This window comes from Sphaerodactylus townsendi, linkage group LG10, assembly GCF_021028975.2.
Source record: "Sphaerodactylus townsendi isolate TG3544 linkage group LG10, MPM_Stown_v2.3, whole genome shotgun sequence".
Classification (NCBI taxonomy): Eukaryota; Metazoa; Chordata; class Lepidosauria; order Squamata; family Sphaerodactylidae; genus Sphaerodactylus; species Sphaerodactylus townsendi.
This window is the reverse complement of record NC_059434.1, coordinates 44,796,181-44,819,532: the sequence shown is the minus strand read 5'-3', so window position 1 is coordinate 44,819,532 and position 23,352 is coordinate 44,796,181. Positions and strand designations below refer to the sequence as shown.

The 23,352-nt window shown below is 42.5% G+C and overlaps 1 protein-coding gene across 1 annotated transcript; it reads left to right on the top strand.

Moving 5' to 3' along the window:
- Window positions 1-5,203: 5,203 nt before the first annotated feature.
- Window positions 5,204-13,770, top strand: LRAT (lecithin retinol acyltransferase). Its single transcript, XM_048510052.1, has 3 exons — window positions 5,204-5,293; window positions 6,960-7,652; window positions 12,249-13,770. The coding sequence occupies exons 2-3, from the start codon at window positions 7,104-7,106 to the stop codon at window positions 12,399-12,401; spliced, it is 702 nt and encodes a 233-aa protein (XP_048366009.1). The 5' UTR covers window positions 5,204-5,293; window positions 6,960-7,103; the 3' UTR covers window positions 12,402-13,770.
- Window positions 13,771-23,352: the final 9,582 nt, after the last annotated feature.

The window sequence follows — 23,352 nt, the reverse complement described above, 5'->3', positions numbered from 1 at the left end:
AGCTGCCTGGGAATGACATACCCCACACAGCTAAGTGAGATTTAAATCTCCAGAGTAAAAAGCCAAGATTGCTAGTAATAACATGAATACAATATAGTTTTGTACTGGTACTGTTCCCATACTGTTATATGGGAAGGAAGGTGGCATAATATAACCTGATCATGTCAAACCTGGGAAACTAAGTAGGGTCAATACTTGAAAGAGAGACCACCAAGGCAGACTCTGCAGAGGAAGACAGTGGCAGACCACCTCAGCTTCTCCCTTGCCTTGTAAGCTCCTTGCTGGGGTCACCATGAGTTGACTGTGACTTAGAGTACTTTACACACACCACATACAGAGTTAAATACATGTTGAATTTATACCATTTGTCTTTATGAGGTAAAATAATTGTGGGTGTGGATTAGAATAACTACATATGTTGTTATTCAGTCTCTATTTAGGGTGACTTCACAATTTTGAACACTGAATACAGTGATTTTACAGTGATTTTTTGAATATGTCTTTGAACTCATTTTGGTTGCATTTAGAAGTTGAATTCTGTGGAGCTGGCAGTTTATACCTTCTTAGAAGGCTGTTCATGGTTTTATTTCTCTTATTGCCTCCTGATGTTCTAGCCATCTCTGCTAAGGAGCTGCTAGGTAACCTGGAGTTTCACTAGCTAAGAAAGGAATGTTAAGCCTTTCTTGTGTTCCTTTGAGATTCACCCAAGCAATCAGGGCTTTTGACTAAAACTCCAAATATCTTCTCTGGTTTCATGATGCATTTCCTCACCAGATTTATTTGTAATGTAGCTAGGCTTTCAAGAGGATTAAGACTTGATACCATTTAAAAAGAAAACAAGGGTGCTTCTGTCTAAATAGCTAGAGAAACATTTTGAAAACATCCCATTGCACATATTAAGAATCAGCACAGGTTTCTTTTTACCTGATCTCCACTGAAGGCCTCAACTAAATCTGAGGGCTAAACAGATGATATACTGAGTAATATGTCTACAGATCTTTTAACATAATTTGAAGGCAAATATGTGGTCCCAGTGTATGAGCTGAGGGACTTTAATCTGTGTAATTTTACCAATTAAAATAAAACCCTCCTTGGCCAGGGATTAGTAGCCATGGAAGAGAAAAAAGATAGCAAACCACAGCCCCAGATCAAATGGGGGCCAATACAACTATTTCCCTTACAAAGAAACACTAGGGAGATTAATTTATACATCCACCAGCTACAGATCTAGATTAATTAGTCAGTTGACCTTGTTTTGAGTACCTGAAGGTAAAAAGCAAAAAGACACAAGCTACTGAACTATATAAGTTTACATTTGGAAAAATGAAAACTGGAAGACAACCTTAAAAAAATCATGCCTACCTAAATGACCCTCAGAAGATTGATCTATCGATCTATCTATTGATATATCTCTCTCTCTCTCTCCATCTCTCTCTATCTCTATTTCTATCCGTATCTCTCTCTCTCTCTATCTATCCATCTCTCTATCTATCTATCCCTCAATCTCTCTCTCTCTCTCTATTTCTATCTCTATCACTCCATCTCCATCTCTCTCTCTCTCTCTCTATCATCAACAGAAGCATGCAATGCATGCTGCATATTTTGACTTTTAGTGCTAATTTAACCTAGTTGCCCTTTTCTCTGCCACTGTGCCTGGGCCCAGATCTCCCATTGAGTACTTGTCCCTCCTGCTTCTATTGTTATGCCTTTGAGAATACTTTTCTTGAGGGGCTGTAAAATATTTTCATCCATTCATTTAACTGATTGGAAAACATCCCCTAAAACTGGTTAAAGAAAGCCAGCAGTCTCTGAAATTAAAATTTGAGGATCATACCTTACATTTAATATCTAGATTTTGAAATTGCTTTCATTCTCTCCCACCCCAGCATCTTATCCCCAGTATTTTGTCTTCCAACATGAGTGTGTAGTCTTTCCTTCCATCATGTGCCACTGGTGCTTGTTCTAAAAACAATACATTGTTGGAAAAGCAGGAGTGGTGGGTAGTGCCTTAGATCTGCCTGTGAGAACTGGAGAACTGGGAATCCGCCTGAGTGGCAGGGGCTTATCTGGTGAACCAGATGTGTTTCCGCACTCCTACATTCCTATATTCCTGATGGGTGACCTTGGGCGAGTCAGAGTTCTTCGGAACTCTCTCAGCCCCACCTACCTCACAAGGTGTATGTTGTGGGGAGAGGAAGGTCTTGTAAGCCACCTTGAGTCTCCCTACAGGAGAGAAAGGTAGTGTATAAATCCAGACCCCTCCTCCTCTCCTTCTTAACACAAATAACCCTTTTGTATACAAAACAGACTAAGAAATCTCAAGAAGAGAGACAAAGAAGAAGCTTAAAAACCCTGCTTTTCTCTACCTTAAGGAGACTCAAAGTGGATTACAATCACATTCCGATCTTCTCCCCACAACTGGCACCTGGTGAGGGATGTGGAACTGAGAACTGAGAGAGTTCTGAGACAACTGTAACTAAATATATATATAATGAGCCAGAGACAGTATCTAATTTACAGAAGGGAAAAGGACCTGTCTGGATCTTGTGTGAACTTTAAACCTCTATTTTTAATGAAAATAATTAAAACAACTGTAACTAACCCAAGGTCACCCAGCAGGCTTCATGTGGAGGAGTGGGCAAACAAATCTGGTTCTCCAGGTTAGAGTCTGCCACTCTTCACCACTACACCACAAGACGGATCCATGGGTCTAGAAATAAAATATTTTGCTTCAGAGTGGTTCTTCAGGTCCCTAACTGTAAAGGTAGATCTTTTGCATGAATCATATTCAGCTTTCTGAAGATGTTGTGGAGAAGAAGAATGACATTACAGGGAGTTGTATTGATCCAAAGCAAAATCCTAAAACATAAACTATGTAATACCCTTTATTAGTAACAATCAACATGACACAAAATAACAGGACTTATAAACTGCATGTTAAAAGAGGAGCAGTAGTAAGTTTCAGGTCATAATCTTGTCTTGCTAGAACAGTGTTGGCCAACCTATGGTGCTCCAGATGTTCATGGACTGCAATTCCCATCAGCCCCTGCCAGCATGGTCAATTGGCCATGCTGGCAGGGGCTGATGGGAACTGTAATCCATGAACATCTGGAGTGCCACAGGTTGGCCACCCCTTTGAAACATCTTTGCCCACCATCCTTCATATGCACAGACCAATCAGTTCTGGAGAACTTATAAGCTTGAGATCTTTTTGGGATTATTTAGATTGACTTTAATAAAAAGTATTACAGAGCTTCTGTTTTAGAAAAAAGAATGTGCATATTGTTAACTAATTGGTTTTATGGTTCTAGCTTCTAAAAGGACAGTTTTATACTTGGTTGCTTTTATGCTAAGTTTGTTATATTGTTACTAGGAGTAAAAACCCATTTCAAGCGAAAATGAAATGAGCTGGGGGGGAGGAGGTGGTCGCCCAGCTGACCACCTTCTATCAGTCTCCTCCCAGTGGTTCTCCTGCCTCCCTTCAACTTACCATTTGGGTTGGCTGTGTGGGAATTTCCTTCAGGGTTCACAGGTGTGTTGGTGTGTTGGTGGGGCTGGGGCGTCCGGAGGCCAGGGTCTCAGGCAGGAGGTCCCAGATAGGTTTCTGGGGCTGGTGAAGAATGGGTGGGGGACTGGGGAGATGAGTGTTAGGTTGCAGGGAGGGGTAGTTGGGGGGAAGGTGCAGCTTGGCAGGCCCAGCAAGAGAGGGTGGGTCACTGCTGCCCTGCTGCTGGGCACAGCTTCTGTTTTGGGTGCAGGGAAGGGTGGCTGGGAGAAAGGTGTGGCTTTTGGTGGGGTCAGCGGGAGAGACCAGGTCAGCACACTCTCCTATTGGGGCCCGCTTTGATTTGGGGTTTTGAGGAGGGCAGATAAGGGAGTGGGGAAGTTTGGGCCCGGCCAGCAAGGCAGCGCATGGCATGTTGGCACTGCCCTGCTGGGAGAGGGTGGTCAAGGGAGTGGGGAGGGTTGGACTGGTGAGGCATTGAACTGTAAGCCAGCATGGCCCTTTTGGCTTGCTCCTGGGCCAGGGAAAGGCGGGTGGGGAAATGTCCAATGATGAACTTCTTAACCAATGGGTGCACAGGAGTGAGTCCTGAGCGTTCGTTGCTTGGGAGTTTGTCTTCAGATATTCCATCCCTTAGCAAATTGTTTATAAGGATATTATGTTGTGGTTTGAGATGGTATTTTAGTGTAGGTATTAAGAGTGTCTTTTCTACTGTTCTTTTAGGTGCTTTGTTGTTCTTTTAACTTTTATAAACTATCACTCATTAAGAATGCAGAATCAAAATAATTTTTTTCAGAAGAGGTTATTTTATTAAACTGGTATTTTTATTGTACTAACAAAAGCTGATTAGCTGCTTAGAGGATCATTGCAATGTGTTCATACTTTACAAAAGTATTTCAGAAAATGAATGCATCCCTGAAGTAGATACAAAATAAATGCACTGGTAATTCAACAGATGCTCAGAACCTATGAAAGGAGTACACTAAGGTTTTTCAGCGTGCTGGAACAATGACTTACCAACACAAGTTCATGTCTGGTATTATGCTGGGCACATATTAAATCTTAAGGTTTGCTTCGACCTTGCTCTTTCCTGTCCTAAAAAGGCCTGCTATATTATTTAGAGCAAGGCACCCCAATCCTTTAAAGCCTGCAGGCACATTTGGAATTCCAACACTGCTCGGGAAGCACAGCCACAAAATGAACGCCACAAAATAGCCAACACAGGAGGCAGAACCAGTCACAAAACCATTGCTACAGCTTATCTCCAGTAACACAATGCAGATCCTTAAGCTGTGGTGGCAGCTACTGGCAAAGCAACATTTTGAAAAATCTGTTTAGCCAATCACATCAACAGTCAATCGGAAGCCTTGCTGGCTCGGCCCACTCCCTAAGAACACTCGGTGGCCACTAGAAAAGGTGCAATGCCTTTTCCTAAGACAAACCAAAATAACACAAATCAGTGTGCAAGCTTTTGAGTTCTGCAGAAGGGGGTTGCGGGGGGGGGGGGGGGGGGGAGCACTTCCCATTCCGTCCCAGTCAGACAATATTCTAACGCCTGTCTCGGCTCTGCTCCCCTCATAGTGCATCCCAAGGGCCGCTTAAACCAAAAGCGGTGCAGGAGAGACTCAGCATTACTGAGTTCTTGGGGGCAGGGGGAAGTGTCAAGAGGGCCGCCCCTTTCTCCTTGGCTCCGCCTCTCTTCCAGGTTCTTTGGGCGACGCTGCTGGGTTTGCTTTCTTCCTCTGGGACTGAACCGTTGGCTCGAGTGTGCTTGTGAATTAGAGAAAAGTGAGTCTGGGTGGGCAGGCAGAGGCCAGGGGGAAAAACTGTGGCAGGACGGTTGCACTGGGAGCGGCCGTCCATCCCGCCCCCCTCGCGTCCTGTCATTTTCAAGGAATAATGAATGGGCTCCCCATCCATCATCCTTTGCTAACCCCCTGGGAAGCTGCCTGGCCCCCTAAACCTATTACCCTCTGATGGGGTCTGAGCTGGGAAATGAGGGGTGGGGGGGTTGTCTTATCGAGCCGATGGAGGTGCTCTTTTCTCCGGCTGTGTTGCTAGGCTTGATCCCTTTTGCATAATGGTTGAGCATAAAGTCGTTCTGCTGGAGGGGCTCGCCACGTTTCCTCCGCTTGCCTAGCTGGCAGATTGCAGGACAAGTTAATTGATGTGTAAATACTGGGCTCTTTCCCCCGCCCGCTCGTCCCCGTCAGCAGCAAGCGATTTGCTTTTGAAGGGAAGCTGCAATTACCGAACGATTTGATTAGGAACAAAATGCAGCTTTGGGAGGCTCACCTTGTCACTCTCGCAGCGCAATTCTCTTCACTCCGAATGCGTTCTGAACCTTTTATTTAGCATCTACACTCTCTTAGCAAGGAGGTGTCTCCGTGACACCCCCAAAAGCGGGCTTGTATTTTTGTGTCCCTCTTGGGACGTTCTTGGGGAATCTGAGCAGCTTTTCAACACTCCTTCCAGACAAAAAAAAAATCCTTCCCCCATCCCCCCAAAAGCCCTATACACTGTTGCATAGGATAATGTTGCTACCTTACCAGGAAATTGTACATGCTGTACAGCATTTACCCTAGGAGTTGCAACTATATCTGCAACGAAAGGGTCTAAAACACATCACAAGGAAACTGGTCAATTCAGAGACTTAATTATGAATTTAGTTTGGCTCTAAAAACAATACTACACATTATTGAAGAGTTCCATTAATATATTTTTGATCAGCAACTTTTATTTTTTACATTTTTTTTAAATCTTGAAGAGTTATCTTCAAAATAGTGAAAGTTACAAAAGACAGGGCTCCATTTTTTTACTCTACAAAAACACTTTTTCAAAAATACCAAGCCTGGTATAGCTTGGTATAGTAGTTCAGATTACGGTCAGTTGTCCAGAGATGGAATTTCATTCAAGGCATTGCTAAGGTATATATTGATTTAGCCCCTAAAATAAAATGCTTTCAGTTTGCCCTTTTAAGCTTTTATTTTGCTGAAACCAGTCATCTTTGAATGCAGTGGAACTTATTTCAAAGCAAGTTTGCAAACCTAAACATGTTTATTTTGAAGCCTAACGTTAAAATCACGGGGACTTACTTCTCAGTAAGGTGCTGTAAGTATGCAAAGGGCTGCAACCTTATCATCCAATTCTATTCATGTTTTTTCAGAAATAAATGCTATTGAGGTCAATGGTTCTTATTCCCAAGTAACTATGTTTCCTGAAACTGGGTCTTCTGGGCTTATGATTTAACAGAGTTCAGAAGACAGGTGATGCGTTGATACTCTACTAAACGGCTTATTTATAAAGCCTTTGTATTTTGATAATAAGATACTGGAAGGGGTCTAGATTTCTCCCTTCTCTTCTGTGCCCTATATAGTGAATAAATAATTACAACCCCTGTAAAAAGTTTTCTTGGAGAACCAGTTTCTGAGCAAAGGTCTGTTTCGCTTCACAGTAACCACCCCTTTGCCTCTGTGCCAATCAAAAGTGATGCTGTTTCTGTGGACCTTCCCCTCCTGCCATGATAAAAAGACAGGATGCTGAAGCAAATTAAGCCCTTCAGCAGCTGCAGCAGAAGCCCAAGAACAAAACCAGCATCATGAAGAACCCAATGTATGAAAAAGTATCTTTGTTCCTGGAGAAGTTTTTTCTGCTTGCCAACTTTAAACTTTTCACTGTAGGCTCCAGTGCAGAGGAGGAAGAAAAGAGAAAACATGCAATTTCTTATGACATTAGTTACTTCAAGCCAGGTGATTTGCTGGAGGTGCCCCGCACTCTTTTCATTCACTTTGGCATCTACCTGGGTGACAACATGGTGGCCCACCTCATGCCAGACATTCTACCAGTTTTTACCAGTGACCACAGACAGATCCAGAAGGTGGTGACCAATAAGAGACTTATTTTGGGTGTTATTGCTAAAACAGCCAGTATCCGTGTAGACACCGTGGATGACTTTGCCTATGGCGGCTATATCCTGGTGAACCACATGGACGTACTCTTCAAGAATAGCGTGCTATGTGGTGAGGAGGCTGTTTGCAGAGCCAAGAAGCTGGTGGGTACGACAGAGTACAGCTTGCTTTGGAACAACTGTGAACATTTTGTGACCCACTGCCGATATGGCACTCCAGTCAGCTTCCAGACAGACAAGGTAAGCTTTTCAAATGCAGCCAGCTGTTCTATAAACAATGTGTTAGGGGAGAGAAAGACAGACGTGGGACTCAAGTGCACATTTATAGTGTGTCTCTGTTGCTGTTTTCCTCCTAAACCCTCCACCCCGAGAACAGAGAGGGAACTACATGTGTATGCTTTTGGTATTTCTCTTTTGCCATTAACCATCAGTAGCCAAATATGTTCAAGAAAGAAAACCTCCAGACAGCCATAAAAGACCATAGTGTGTTTTCATGTTACCTGTTAGATTCACATCCAGGCTTTCTTTGCTGCCTCAACAAGACTGTTATCCAGGCACTTTAAGGGACATCTGTAGCCAGCATAAGCAAAAACGTGTCCAGACATGGGATCTCCGAGAACTGTGTAAGTGATGCTGCCAAGGCAGCACAGTAATGCTGCTGTTACCCTGGCTGTCCTTCTCTCCTGTCCAAGAGGCAAATCTTGACAGAAAGTTTTTTTCTGTTCCAGAGATATTTCAAAAAGAGCATTCCTGTTAAGGATGGTGAGTCTTCTTTCCTGACCACATTTTCTATTGGAGTAGTGCTCTAAATCTCCTACAGCAAGAAAACCCTGTTGTAAATCCTTCTCTGTCTGGGGTTTACTGTTATGACAGCCCCTTTAAACTTTGCTGATAGTCTCTTGAGAATCTTGAAAGTTGGCAAGTTGTTTCCACACTTTGGTTCTGTCTCTGGAGATCAATGGACTGACATTCTGCAAGGAGTCACTAATTCTGCAAATGACATGCTCTATTTACTGAAAGTGGCTTTTCAACCAATGAGCAGGCTAATACAGGAAACAGTATGTGGCAGATATATACTGCCCCTTGCTTGTTTCTACTGTTTCAGTAAAAGCCTGCTGCTAACTTTCAAGCTTTTTACAGCATATCCATTCCTACATTTGCTGTAGCTCTGCCTCCCCTCACCCTTTTCTTTACACCCTGTATTTTATTGTGGGAAAGTGTTTGATCCTTGTAATTGGCAGGAGCAAAGCCATGAGTCATTTGACTCACTGTCTGAATTCAGTCCATTTTTTAAAAAAAGTATAGGTATGGATGTATATAACGTATGAGAAAGGGAAATAGTCTCCTCAAATAGAAGGTTTGGGCAATGGATGAACATTGGTAGGGTTTTTCCACTTTGGAGCATTCTGAAAAAGAAAGTGTTGGCTCTTGTAAAAGGACCACTATTCTAAACAAAGGCACAATTATGATAGATATTTCCAAGTGTGTAGCACTCCTCTAAACTTGATGCTACTACACTGAAAGTGCTGGATGTGATTCTCCTAATGCTTTGTAACTTGGAACGGGATCACTAAAAGCAATGGTCAGTTCTTCCCTGTCATTCAGTTGAATTAAAGGCTCAGTTTGTTCTGGACTTTTGGGCAGCTCTAGCAGTGGCCCCAGGTTGAGGCAGATGCATACTTTACTGGCTGAGTTTGGTAAAGAGGAAAGACGTCAGGTCTGTTAAGGTACTGAGCAAAGAATGTCTTGTAGTGTTTCTGAGTGGTTAGAATGGAACCTTCTGTGCTCGATGCAGGCAGGGAACAGAACAAGGACTCTTTTGCTTTAATTTCTTTCTTTAAAAATATTGAATCTGTGTGAAATGCCTGTGAGGTCATTTAAGTTTGCCAGGTCCCTCCCTGCAAGACAAAGCAGATTTTAATTGGTGTTGCCATTTAGCACCTCTCAAATAACAGAGTGTTTGTCTGCTGCTTCAATAGACTGATAAATAGCTTGGCTGGAGGAAACTTGTAGCCTTGAAACGTTTAACACCTCCTGGTCTGCTCTTTTTTTAAAAAAATGTGTAGATTTCCAACTAGGACATCTGAAGCCTTGGTTTTGTTTCTTGACATGACACTATTGCAGTTTGTAAACCTCAGACCAGATGTTTTTGTTGACCAGCATGCCTGACCAACAACGTTTCTTGTCATGTGGTCTATACTATCCCACAGCAATATCCTAGCAAATAGGAATTCTGTTGCTAGAAACATTTTTTTGACTCTGAAGTGTTAGAAGTGTGAGATTAGGGTGAGATGCACAGCGTGTCCAGTAATCAAATTATAAACCAAAATCCGTCCAACTTTGTCATGCAGGACATCACTTTATCTGAATGTATTCAGAGACACAGGAAACACTGAAATCATTATAAAAGTTCAGATAACTGGGAAATGACACTGACATAATAATGATCCTACCCCATGTTGGTACTGTGTGGGAAGGTAATGGTAGAATCACATAGTCTGGAGCTCTACTTGATGTGTATTGTTGCTTCTTAAGAAATGGAAGGATATTTTACACATCTCAGATGATGGACTTGGAGTTAAGCCAATACTTATTCCCTTTAAAGCTAAATAAATTTATTCTGCAAGCAAAATCATGAGAGACAAGGATACCATAGTTACTTCATTTGACACAACTTTCTTTAGCTGTAGAATTAGTATTGAATGTTGTGAATCAGCTCTGCTGTGTGTGAACTATAAAAGCCGTAATAAACTAGAGCTTCTGAACATGCACAGATTGCACTTTGTTTCCAGTGAGTAGTTTACACTTTGTGAATTAAGGGACCAGCTTCCAGTGCAGCACATAATTTCTGGACAGGATTGAACCCCACCATTTCTAAATTTCAGGATTGCACAGCAGTTTCTTGGCCCGCAAATATTTTAGGGGACAGTAAAGCAATACACACTCATTTGAAGCAGACTTATACCAAGTCACACAGCCTATTGGTCTGTCTTGCCCAGTGCAGGGACGTAGGTAAGGGGGGGGGCATTCTCGGGTTCAAACACCCCCCCCCATTGCATGTCCGAAGCTCCTCTCCCCCGTTTGTGGGTTTTTGCATTTTAAAGTGGTTTTTTTGTTTTTGGCCTGCAGGGAGCACAGTTTTTAGGCTAACGGCACCAACATTTCAGGCTATTGTCAGGTGACACTCCTGATGATACCAGCCAAGTTTGGTGAAGTTTCGTTCAGGGGGTCCAAAGTTATGGACCCCCAAAAGGGGTGCCCCATCCCCCATTGTTTCCAATGGGAGCTAATAGTAGATGGGGCTACCCATTTGAGGGTCCATATCTTTGGACCTCCTAAATCAAACTTAACTAAACCTAGGTGGTATCATCAGGATAGTCTGCTGCTGATACCACCCAGAATTGGTGAAGATTGGTTCAGGGGGTCCAAAGTTACGGACTCCCAAAGGGTGTGCATCCATCCCCCATTGTTTCCAATGGGAGCTAATAGGAGATGGGGCTACACCTTTGAGAGTCCATAACTTTGGACTCCCTGAAACAAACTTCACCAAACTTGGGTGGTATCATCAGGAGAGTCTCCTAAAGATACCCTGAAAGTTTGGTGCTGCTAACAGCAGGCACCCCCCAAATTTCCCCAGATTCTCTTTTTACATCCACCCCCTTTGGCATGGATTTAAAGTGAGAATCTGAGGTCCCCAGTTCAAACATTGAAAGTGATGCTGTTTCAGGGTGGGGGAGAATCCACCCCAAAACACCATCACTTTCAATGTTGTTTTTACTGGGGACCCCAGATTCTCCCCTTAAAATGGATTTAAAAAGAGAATCTGGGCTCCCTAATTTAAACACCGTTGAAAGTGATGCTGTTTGGGGGTGGATTCCAGTGTCACAGCAGCCACCCATAGTAAGGGGGGGGGGGCTGCGCAAAATTCAGATTTTGTACTGGGCTCCATTTTCCCTAGCTACCCCTCTGCCTAGAGGGGAGAGAGAAGGGACTGCCGGCTGCCAGCAGGGGAGCCCAGCCGGGGCGGGGGGGGAGGTCACAGGAGTCTGCCATCCCTTGCCTTGGAGAGCTGCTTTTTATAAGCACTGAGGCCATGGGCGTGGCTTGGAGAGGCGTGGCCACACCTCCAGGGGTGGATGGGGGCATGGCCTCACCCCCGAGCCCCCCCCCCCTAAAAATCTATACCTACATCACTGGCCCAGTGTAATTAATATTCTGACCTTCTGCAGTTCCCTGGAGTCCTGGGTGCAGATGTCTTTCCAGGCTCAAACTATGTGTTATGAGTAACACATAATTGTCATGTGGACTTGCAGCCTTATCAAATACTTCCATGTGGAGATCCTGACATGGGGCAAATATTCTCCTGTGGGATCAGGAAAATGGTGCAGAGGGAAGCCAAAGCCCCTGCGCCCTCTTATGCCAGGGTCCTGATCCAAATCTGGTTCCTGTAGTGCTTCAGAATTGGGTTCTCATGGGGGATTCACAACTGGCATTCTCTACATGTCCCAGTGGTGATCTCATATTATACATCATGTACAGTTCGGGCTTGAGAGCTGGAGATACTGAGATTGGAACCTGGAGTCTTCTATATGCAAAGATTTACCACTCAACTGAGGGCCCTCTGTGGTCAAGTAGGTGCATCCTGGGATCCTTCGCAAGGTCAAAGAGGGCCCAAACCTTTTGACTGTGTGGTCTAGCTGTTTGGAACTGCAAATTTGTTCAGATTACACAAACCAAAACTGAAATGGTAACCTGTTGTGTGCTTCCTTCTGTGCTTGGTCCTATACTAAAAGTTGTTTGAGCTTTGACCTCTTTCACTGTTTTCTTTCCCTCCAGTTCTGTGAAATCGTGAAGATGATCATTCGGGACCAGAGGAGTGTCCTGGCTTCGGCGCTGCTGGGACTTGCTTCTATATTTTACCTGGGTCTGGCACCTTCCACCACTCTCCCCACCATCCTTATTCCATTCACTTTGTGGATGGTTGGTTAATTCCCTCCTCCTCCCAGTTTCTTGGCTGATGTATATAAAAATGTATTTATGAAAACTCAAACTACTACACAGTGTTGTATACAGAGAAAAAAGTGCAACTTGTAATTTTGTACTGATATAAATGCATCATTGTCCAGGACACAGTGAACAAGGAATAGCTTACTATGTAAGCCAAAGACTGAATTTCCTGAAAATCTTTCTGGAAGGTATCTTTGAAAGGGCTAACTTGGAAGAAAGCATACTACAGGCTGCCAGCCTAAGCTTGGACACAGAAGTCTCATTGACACTAACTAAAACTTATTCCCAAGTATTAGAAGAGCTGTCTTTATGGACTAGAAACAACCATGGCTGATGCAAACATGCTACTACTAGGCAGTTTCTCTTCCAGTTGGACTCTGTTTCTTAATCAACTCCAACCCAGTGTTATTGCTGGGGATAAAGTAAACCAAGTTGTGGTTTTATTGTTGCCTGCTTATCAATTCCTAGCTGTCTTCCATCTGCTCTTTTCCATTTCCACAAAGCAGGAAGTTAAACTTAACAAGTTCTTATTCCTTTTAATTACACGTCCCTCTCTCTCTATCTGTCCTACCTTTCTGACCAGGTTTAGGTGCATAGAAATCTGTAATTGCTCATGTTTGTCCTTGCTCCTAAATGCCAATGAATCCAATATAAAAAGTCACCCATGGCCTCTAGAAACCTCAAGATTAAAACCGTTTGGCTGGCATAAGTGGCCAAGACGCTGTCTAATAAGTGTACCAGGGAAGACAAAAGGGTGGGACATAGCTTTGTATTTTTCTTTCTTTTGGTGGGACCAGGTGCCATGGAAAGCATAAGCTGGCGCTGGTTGATCACTACTATGGACTATACATAGGACTGGCCCTTCTTTGTGGCCCAGTGAAAGCAATCCATCTCAAGGGCAGAAGTCTGGGTACCACTAAAAGGCAGCAAACTCAGTTATTTACAGAATCATGCACTCCAGTCTAAACCAGTTAATTTCAGTGGATTTATTATGAAATAACTTCACAGGAGTTTATGGTAAATTTCTTGAATTTTGGTAGGGTGAGGTAGTAGTGTAAAGAATTTCTACCTGAGATACAAAACTATCTTAAGCTGTGTTTGATTGGCTTTGCAGTCCCAATAGACACAACCAAAATTTCATGCCTGTCTCTAAAATACAGAAGTGTTTTTGATTGCATAAATCTGATGAATTTCTGAATTTGAACTGGTCTTCTTGCCAGTTCAACATGTTCTGTCACTGATTGCTTGGATGCCACATTACTTTCTTTTTGTAATGAAAAAAAATTAAATGAGTGTTTTCTATGATAAATGACAGAATGTGTTCCAATCCTGATAAAGCTGTGAGATTGTACTCATGTTTGCTTTAACTTTTTTTTTTTGGTTCACTTAAAGAAATGTATTGACAAGTTTTGAGTAACTTCCATCCATTGCTTTTCAGCAGGTGCTTTGCAGACATTCAGTGAAATGCAACGGCAGGGAATTAGGTTGTATGTTAAGTCCTTGCTCAAAAATCCTTTTTTTGTTTCTTTTTTTAAAGAGAGACATGGTAAAAGCCTTAATTGCTGTTTTTTATCCTCCTGACTTAATGACTGGTTAAGTCCGTATGATGGAGATGTAGCTGCCAGAGAGACTTTGGGTCAGATATCTGCCTGCAGTTCCATGCTAGGAACTGAGTTCCCAGATATATGTGGGCCTAATCCAACCTGCTTCCCCATGCCCAGGGAACCAGCTATTTGCCTTGTTGGACAAACTTGCATGTAACCATCAGTACACAAAAGTTTCCCCACTAAGCAGACATTAGCTACCTTTGGGTGTTTCAGAACTGGAAAATGGCAGTATGCATGCGTGGCTAAAGCCCCTCCTCCACACGCGCTACAATACTTATTCAAATTGGGCCTGTACAAAACTAAGAATTAGGTTCTCAGCAGGGAGCTCTACCTAGAACATACATGTACAAGACCACAGGAAGCCTAGGTGGACTTAATGCATCATTTGGTACTCAGGGCCAAACCATAAATGGCTAGTAGATGTATTTTAGCTGTAATTCTTCCCAAACCCTGTGCAGTTTCCCAATTAGATATGTTTTTATACCAGCTGCTATAAGTCCCAGATGGGATGGGGGTTGTAATTTTGAGCAGAGAAAGGTCATGCTAGGGCAGTGGTGGCGAAAGTATGGCACTCCAGTTGTTCATGAACTACAATTCCCATCAGCCCCAATTGGCCATGCTGGCAGGGGCTGATGGAAATTGTAGTCCATGAACATCTGGAGTGCCATAGGTTCGCCACCACAGTGCTAGGGAAAGGGTTAAATGGCCCTTTCTCCAGTGCCAGAGCAATTACACCTATCCTCTCAATGACTTTTGCTGCTCAAATACACATATGATCTGCCCTGTGGTTAGGCTTTCAGGCCCAATTTACATATTATGTTAAAAACACAGGTACTGCCATGACCTGGACTGCGTAAGTAATTCTCTACATGGATAGCTACCTACAGGCACTCTACCGGTAAGTACCAGTAGAGTGCTCTGTATTTTATTATAGGCTTTGTTAATTTATTGGAATGCTCCTTTACGGGCAGTGAAAAGGAGGTAGAAACCTTTTAAATAAAATTGTAACCATACCTGAACATTTCCCCCAAAGGGAAATGTTTTCTGTGCATGGCTGTAATTATGCCAAATCATTTATTTAGTCAGCAGAAGAGAGTTACCTAGAGGTATGAATAATCAAAGTAGTGTTTGCATAATGTAAATGTTTATTTACTGCACTGCTTTTTCTCCCCCATGGTGACCAAAAGTGGCTTGCATCATTCTCCATCTTCACAGCAACCCTATAGGTAGGTTAGGCGGACAGTGGGGGCATTGGATAAAAATAGCTCATGGATACTGGATAAAAGTAATGGAAGGAACTGGGGAACCAAAACCCAAATGGCCCAAGGTCACCTAACAATCTTGCAAGGCAAAGTGGGAGTTCGAACGTAGGTCCCTCAGATCCATCACTTTAAGTACCACAGCACACTGGAATTTGTAAAAAAATTTTCCATGCTTTTTTCCATGCACAACTTTCACCCAGTGCAAATTACTCAAGAGTAGCTATGTTATGGGCATGATCCAGTAAGCTGAGAAATCTGGGCTCAAGCCTTGGGAAAGTTAAAATAGGGCATTTAAGTAATGTAAGAAATCACATGTTATGAATTACTAGGAAAGAGATGAAAATAGAACTGTCAAAATCATAATGCCTTTACGTAACTGAATAGTGTGACCTCATTAGGATTTCTGAGTATGTTCTGGTTTTCCGTCCCAAAAAAGACAGATTAGGAAAGGCTGCAGAAAAGGGTAATCGAAGTGATCAAAGAATTAGAGCACCTTCTGCAAGAGAAAAGGCTAAGGAATCTGGGATGTCTCAGCTTAGAAGATAACTAAGGAAGTCTGTGATAGTGGTTTGTATAAATATATTCATGGTGTGGAGATGGTGAATAGAGAGAACTTTATTTTCTATAATACTAGAACTTGAGGAAACGTTCATAAACTGGCAGCAGACTGAATAAATAAAATAAACTACTTTTTCACAGTGTATAATTAATATAGAATTTGCTGCCACAAAATGTCCACCATCTCAGATGGCTTAAAAAATTACCAGTATAGAGGCAGTGCATTACCGAATACTAATTGCAGACGGACAATAGCAGGAGGGCTGCAGTCTTCATGCCCTGCATATGGACTTCCAAGAGGCACCTGGTTGACTCCTGTGAGATACAGCATGCTGAAAACCGTGGACCTTTGGTCTGATCTGGCATAACATCCATGAAATAATTCAGTAAAAACTTACATAAACACACACTAAAACCATGGAGGAGGACTAGTGATCATTACTGGGAATAAGCCAAAGGAAACTGAAAACTCTTCACTTATTGGTGGAAGATAATGATAGTGGGGGACAGGCAAATCTGCTTGGGGAGGAAGTTTCAAAGTTTTGTTACCACTACTGAGAAAGTCCTTTATTGGGTTGCCCCATATGCTTCAGATGGCAGGAACACCTGAAGAAGGGCTTCCAAACATTGCCTGAATGGTAGTTGATATGCAAGAAAGTGATATCAGGTTTTGAGTCTATGGCAGTCTCACCCTCTAGGGTTGCATGAGTTGGGCAGGTGTCACAGGGCAGAGCCTCAGAATAGATCAAAACAAGGAAGAGGGGTTCTCTTCACTGCATCCCAATACCCTGCTCTCCCAATTATCTATTCCTACTTACCAGGAAATGGGTCTGGCTCTTTCTCCCTGGCTACCCCTGGACATGCCTTTTAAATGCTTCCCCAAGGGAGGATCATCCCTGGGCTTATCCAGGCCTCCCTTCCCAATCCAGTGCTGGGAAGTGATAGTTTCCTGGGCCAACAGATCCTTGTCAATTTGGGTTCCCTGCAGCCACACAGCAGCTGAAGGGAATGGCAGTTTAAAATAAAAGATAACTTATTTGAACTTGGAATACCCCCACAGGAAAAGGGGGTGTTTTTGCCCTACCCCTGCCCCCAAGTCATCTGCCGCTGCCCAAACAGTGCTGGAATGAGAGTTACTTTATCATTTTTGCAGCTCCATATGCACAGAATACTTCCTATGCACAGAATACTTTAGCAAAAACGGAGACATAACTCCCTCGCAGCACTATTTTGACATGGAGAGAGGAACCCAGACTCCATTATTTCAAAAAGCAAATATCTAAGTTGGCCTAAACATGCATACACCATTTAGATTGTGATTCATTAGAGCCGGAGTAGATCTGTTAGATAGCATGACTGCATAACTGGTCACACTTCTGTAGGTTGCACTGGGAACAAAGAATGTCCATGTCCCAAATATATAATGGAAAGGCTCCTCATGGACATTTTTGAAATGAGAAATCTAGCTGTTTCCTGATAGTTTTGCATGGATATTGGGGATTACACTTGCCAAAATTTCTACAGATAAATATCCTGACCCTTAAGCAGAGGTTTAAGAAGAAGAAGAGTTTGGATTTATATCCCCCCTTTCTCTCCTGCAGGAGACTCAAAGGGGCTTACAATGTCCTTGCTCTTCCCCCCTCACAACAAACACCCTGTGAGGTAGGTGGGGCTGAGAGAGCTTCGAGAAGCTGTGACTAGCCCAAGGTCACCCAGCTGGCATGTGTGGGAGTGTATAGGCTAAACTGAATTCCCCAGATAAGCCTCCACAGCTCAGGCGGCAGAGCTGGGAATCAAACCCAGTTCCTCCAGATTAGATACATGAGCTCTTAACCTCCTAGCCTCTGCTTATCAGGTAATAACATCCTGCTATGAAAAGTCTCTGCTGCCAGTTTTCCACATAGTAAGCCACAGGTTAAAGAGTCAGAACATTTTTTTTCTCTGGGACTGTTAGCTACCCTTTTGGGATGGGGAAGAGTCATATACATTTATCACCTGTTTTATCCTTACATAATATATCCAGATATGAATCGCATCTTAAACACCACATAACCTAAGTTACCTACAAGCCACATATGCTGATCTTTGGTCCTATGAATATCAGAATGAAGAGTGGAAAGATCAGAGTGATTAAAAACCTCTGCCACAACACCAGCAGGGCACATCTGGCACAGGGCTTCTCTTCCCTTCCCTACTTTGTCTTTAGCATACTAGTGTTAAATCAATACCAGGAGGAGCTGCAGTAAGGACAAGCCCAAAAGTGGCAATGGGAGGCGTAGACATGAACTGAGGAGAAAACAAAACTCTTTTCCCACTGAAACAAAACATTTGATTCAGAAGGATGTGTGAAATGAGCAGAAGCTGTTGGCGGGAGAGTGAGGTATAGAGAAGCGCAAAAAGGGCAGAGGCTGGGAGAATGACAGCAGCCTGAGAATAAAGGGGAGACTGTACCCCCTTCTTTCCCAGGCTCTATAGTTCTGTCATCTTCCAGATAAGATAAATGGCCTCCATCAATCACCCCTCTCCTCCTGCAGCCCTTAGAGAAGCTGGGGGTCTGCCTGGCTTCTAAAACATTATTTGCCTCCAACTGGGCGGGGGGCATTGTAGACCAGACAGAGGCGCTCTTTTGTGGGATGAGTTGCTAGGATTTAGACATTTGCATAATAGCTTAGTATGTTCCACAGCACCCAGCTATGCCCTCTTGACAGACTTGATGAGTTATTTGAGATAAGCAGGTAATTGCTTGCCAAAGTGAAATCAAAATAAGTTTCTAAAGCAAGCGTAGGACCACAGTCACTATATTCTCCTGTACCTTTTCAGTAAAGTTAATGTATTCTGTTCCATATTTTAAACTTAATTTGAAGTGAAAGGTCTGTAAGAAAAAAATGATACAATATTTTTAACTTGTGGAGCAAACAAACTTTCTTTTATGTATTGTCGAAGGCTTTCACGGTCGGATTCAACTGGTTCTGGTGAGTTTTCCGAGCTGTGTGGCCGTGGTCTGGTGGATTTTGTTCCTAACGTTTCGCCTGCATCTGTGGCTGGCATCTTCAGAGGTGTATCACAGAGAAAAGGCTGTTTCACACTGTGTCTAAGTGAGAAGGGAAAGTTTAGTGTGGTATATTGTCCATGTCCCAGGGTGGGGAACCAATCATTACGTGTTTGGGTGGAATTTGCTATGCAAAGGTGTGGTTGAGTGCATTGTATTGCGGGTGGGGTTATCAGTCAATTTGTTAAGTACTGGGAGTCACGCTTTGCTAATTTTTAACGTATCTTCTTTCTTATTGAAGTTGTCCTGCTGCTTATGAGAAGCAGGTACCAGAAATATAAGTACTTTGTTCCCAATGCTGGACTTATCCCACAAAGACCTTTCCAGCAAAGGGGTTATGGTAATTGAAATCTAGTATGGATAGCACAGACTATAGCAATCCCCAGTGGATTATTCCTTTAATGAATTAAACTACCCTTGTCCAGGGAAATCCTTTCACCAATCTATGCTCAAGATGGTGAAAAAACGAAACAAAATTCACATGGACATCATATTGTTCTGGGCTGGCTCTTCCACCACTCCCATCATTACAGAAAGAAATGTTCAGGGACTGGAAATTTTCCACATGCTTGAGTTACTCCTGATCTTATTGGGAGTCAATCCACAAGTGTGGGAATCAGTTATGGCAAAATTCTTCCAAACATCTGCCCCCTATTCATTTTTACAGCTGTGCAGTCAGTATTTTCTTCTGCACATGTGGTGGAAACAATGAGGACTTTAAAGGAGGGTGCTGTCATCCTCAGTGTCGGTATCTGTGGCATCAAAATACTCCCCTTCTTTAAAATAAGGACCAAAAATAGTAGCATAACACTGCAGTGTTGCAATGATAGTTTAAACAGCTTCTCTGAATTTCTAGCTTTCATTAAAGAGAAAAATAAGTCTTCAGCGTCTTACTTTACAAGGATATGCTGTTTTCCTTATATCTCTGTGAGAAAAAGCACTAGAGACTGCTATTGTTTTTTCAATGAAAGCTGGGAATTCAGAGAACCTACTTAAATTATTACTGCAGCACTACAGTGTTATATGATTATTTTAGGGCTGTTTTTAATTGAAAATTGCTGGGGAAAGGAAGAGTGGTTTAATTAAGACAACGGTCCAATAATTGAAAAGCATACTGGAAGTAGGTGGAACAAAGAAAACCCATAGGGACATCATGAACTAGGAAAAAGCTAGCCGACTCAAAATCATCTTCTAGAAAAACATCGAAATAAAAGGGTTCTCAAAAAAGCTGAAGAAAAAGACTGGGAGAAGAAAAAACAAAGTCAAAATTAAAGACACAGAAATGCATGTGGTAATCAGAGGATAAACCACAGCAGTACAGAGGCAGAACTGACGCCCCACCCCCATAATAGAAAAGATGTGGAAAAGTCTTGGTTCATTAACTTCTCTTCCTTTCTGGAAACTACCTTGTCCTCTGTCCAAACATCTAGCCTTTCAGTTGGTGATTCCCACTGGCCAGTTGAATTGAATTTCCCCAATGCTCTCCTGAGTCAGTGTAGTGTAGCGGTTAAGAGTGGTGTACTATAGCCAGGAGAACAGAGTTTGATTCCCCACTCTTCCACATGAAGCCTGCTGGGTGACCTTGGACCAATCATAATTCTCTCAGAAACTCTCTCAGTCCATGCTGAGGAAGACAGTTGCAAATGACCTCTGAATGTGTCTTGCCTTGAAAATCCCAAGAAAGATTGGCATAAGTCAGCTGTGACTTGATAACATGCGCACACATGCCCCCCCCCCCCCCAATCCTCTCCTGCTCATTTTCCTGTCAGAGTTCAACATTGTGCTTCCCTTTGGGGCCAGCCAAGTTATATGTTTTATTTATTTATCGTGCTTTTATCCCACCCTTTCCCAAAGCTAATTCAGATGATGGTGCCACTGACAGGAAGTTAGTAAAGCAATTAGTAAAGACCTATGTACTTTTAATTTTTACTGGAACCTAGAAAATGGCACCATTTTGTGCTACTGTTCTGTAGCTAAGGAATCTGTTTCCATGTACACTTTCCATGCAGCTAAGGAATCTGTTTTTCAAGTTCAAAGTACTATTTGAAGCATACTATTCAGGACAATCCAGGAGACAGATTCATTGGGAAGGAATAGGTGGAGGCAGTAGCTCCATCACCATGATATGCTGTGTTCATTGGCACCAGGGGCCTGATGTGATCGCCATGTTACACTATTTTAAGATTTGGACATCCTGCAGGATTGTAAGAGGAAGCAAGGATCATGTGTGACCTTGGAAGCTAGACATAAGGACCAAGGCCAGAAGGCAGTGGGCCAAGGAGACTGGTGCCAGTGACTTCACAGGTATTACCGAGTTTGTCCATTTAGAAGAAGTTCAAGGATGTCTGCTTTGATTGTGTGTTCCTGCATTGCAAGTGGTTGAATTTGATGGCCCTTGGGCCCTTGAATTTGATGGCCCTTCCTACTCTATGATTCTATGTAATAATCCATTTTTTTGATGTTGTGGAAGCTATAAGTGCTCCTGAAATGGATATGGTGGATTCTGCAAAGTCAAACAAATTATTCAACATGAGCCCTGCCGGGGATAGGATGGGATATAAATCCAGTAAAATAAAAATAAACATAGCTGACAAAATGGAATGGGATATCCGATCCTGTTGCAGGAGATGACCTTACTGATGTAAACATCAACATACTTGGGAGATGAAAAAGGACAATAATCCATTTAGGTACTCTTGACTACCAGAAACATGAAAAACTGGAAGTTCATAGCCCTTTTATTTGGACATATGTTTCTGAATTTATTTCTGTTGTATTCCAGACAGGTCTGCTTTGAGGTATGGTAGTCAGGTATGGACTTTAGGAGCACACCAGTGGGGCTCCACAGGTTCCATAGAAATCTTTAATCTGCTATCTTTGATGAGTAATCCCTCTTGAGAGATCCATTTCTTGACAAGCAGATTAACACTATGTAACATTGCCACCTACTGGTTATGTAGGAAGGAAAATAAAATACAAGTCCAGTGGCACCTTCAAGACTAACATCATTTATTTCATGGATCACAGCCTATTTTGTCAGATAGATATGTGATATAAAAAATGGGGAGCGCTGGTGAACCCAAACAGAGCTGCGGGAAGGTCCTTGTAGCCACCACTGTCAGGTGAGCCTCAAAAGACAGCAATGAATCCAGGAGCACCTCTGGATCTTGCAGATTCTTGTAGTTGTTGAAAAGCGAAGACGAAAGGACCTCTTAACCGCTACATCATGCTGGCTCTCACTTTGGGAGAAAGTTGTATAGTGTATGTTCTTGTTTATTTCTAACGGCAACTGACCTTTTTCTGTACAGAGCCTTGAGGCAGCTCTGGGAAGTGAGAAAGGCAACAAAATAAGGGGCATTCAATGTTAATGTTGTGTATTTGGGGGTGGTGATAATAGTGGCCTAAAGGTTAAAACCATTTGATCAGAATACCTAACATTTAATTTACCTGGAGAAGTAGTTGTTTAATGTATTGTCAAATGCTTTCACAGATAAAATCACTAGGATGTTGTGGGTTTTCCGGGTTGTATGGCCGTGTTCCAGTAGTATTTTCTCCTGATGTTTCAGGTGAAACAGCAGGAAAAAATACTACTGGAACACAGCCATACAACCCAGAAAACACACAACATCCTAATTAGTTGTTTGTTCTCCCTTATAAACAACTTTTGTTCCTAAAAGTTACAAGCAATGTATAGTTAGGGTTAGTGTTTTTTAAAAACAGAATTCTGTATTTTTAAAAAACTATATAAAATACTTCTTAAAATGTTTTGAATGAAAATGTTTTGAATTGTCTTCAAATGGTAGTGCTCATGGTATTCCTCCAACTGTGGTGAAGTTCAAAATACTCTTCTAGCTTAATATTAACTGAATCCCCCAATCCCCATTCAATGGCAACTATATTTAATATTTTGTGTGTGTGTGTGTGTGTGTGTGAGGGGTCTTAGCAGATTGAATAAAAAGGGTGGAATATAATGCTCATGTATGAAAAACTGTAACCTGAGAATACTACATACCCCTTCTCTAATAGGCATGAAGCCCCATTCCTGAACAACTCAAGATAATACGAGTTATCTTTTTTACTAGGTGCCACCTTTCTAGGTGTGGACTTCAAATAAATGACTGGAAAATTGGAAACATCTTATCAGCAGAATCTTCTACAAAGCTCTCTCTGAGCCCAAATGTCAGCAGGTTGGATCCAATCAGTTTTACTGCTCTGACTACCTGCAAAGATTATGTGTCATGTATGGTTGCCAACAACATGGAGAAAAAAAATATTGTCCCTTTGGTAGATACTTAATGTATCGAAGTGGGCAGCTTTTCATGGCACAGAAATAAACAGTATTACCCATTAAACCTGTTCAAGCACCAGGGGGTGGCATGCAAGGGAGGGGACATGGCCCATCCACCATGCATCTGGACATGGCCCATCCACCCTAGCGGAGGAAGGGGGAGGGGTGA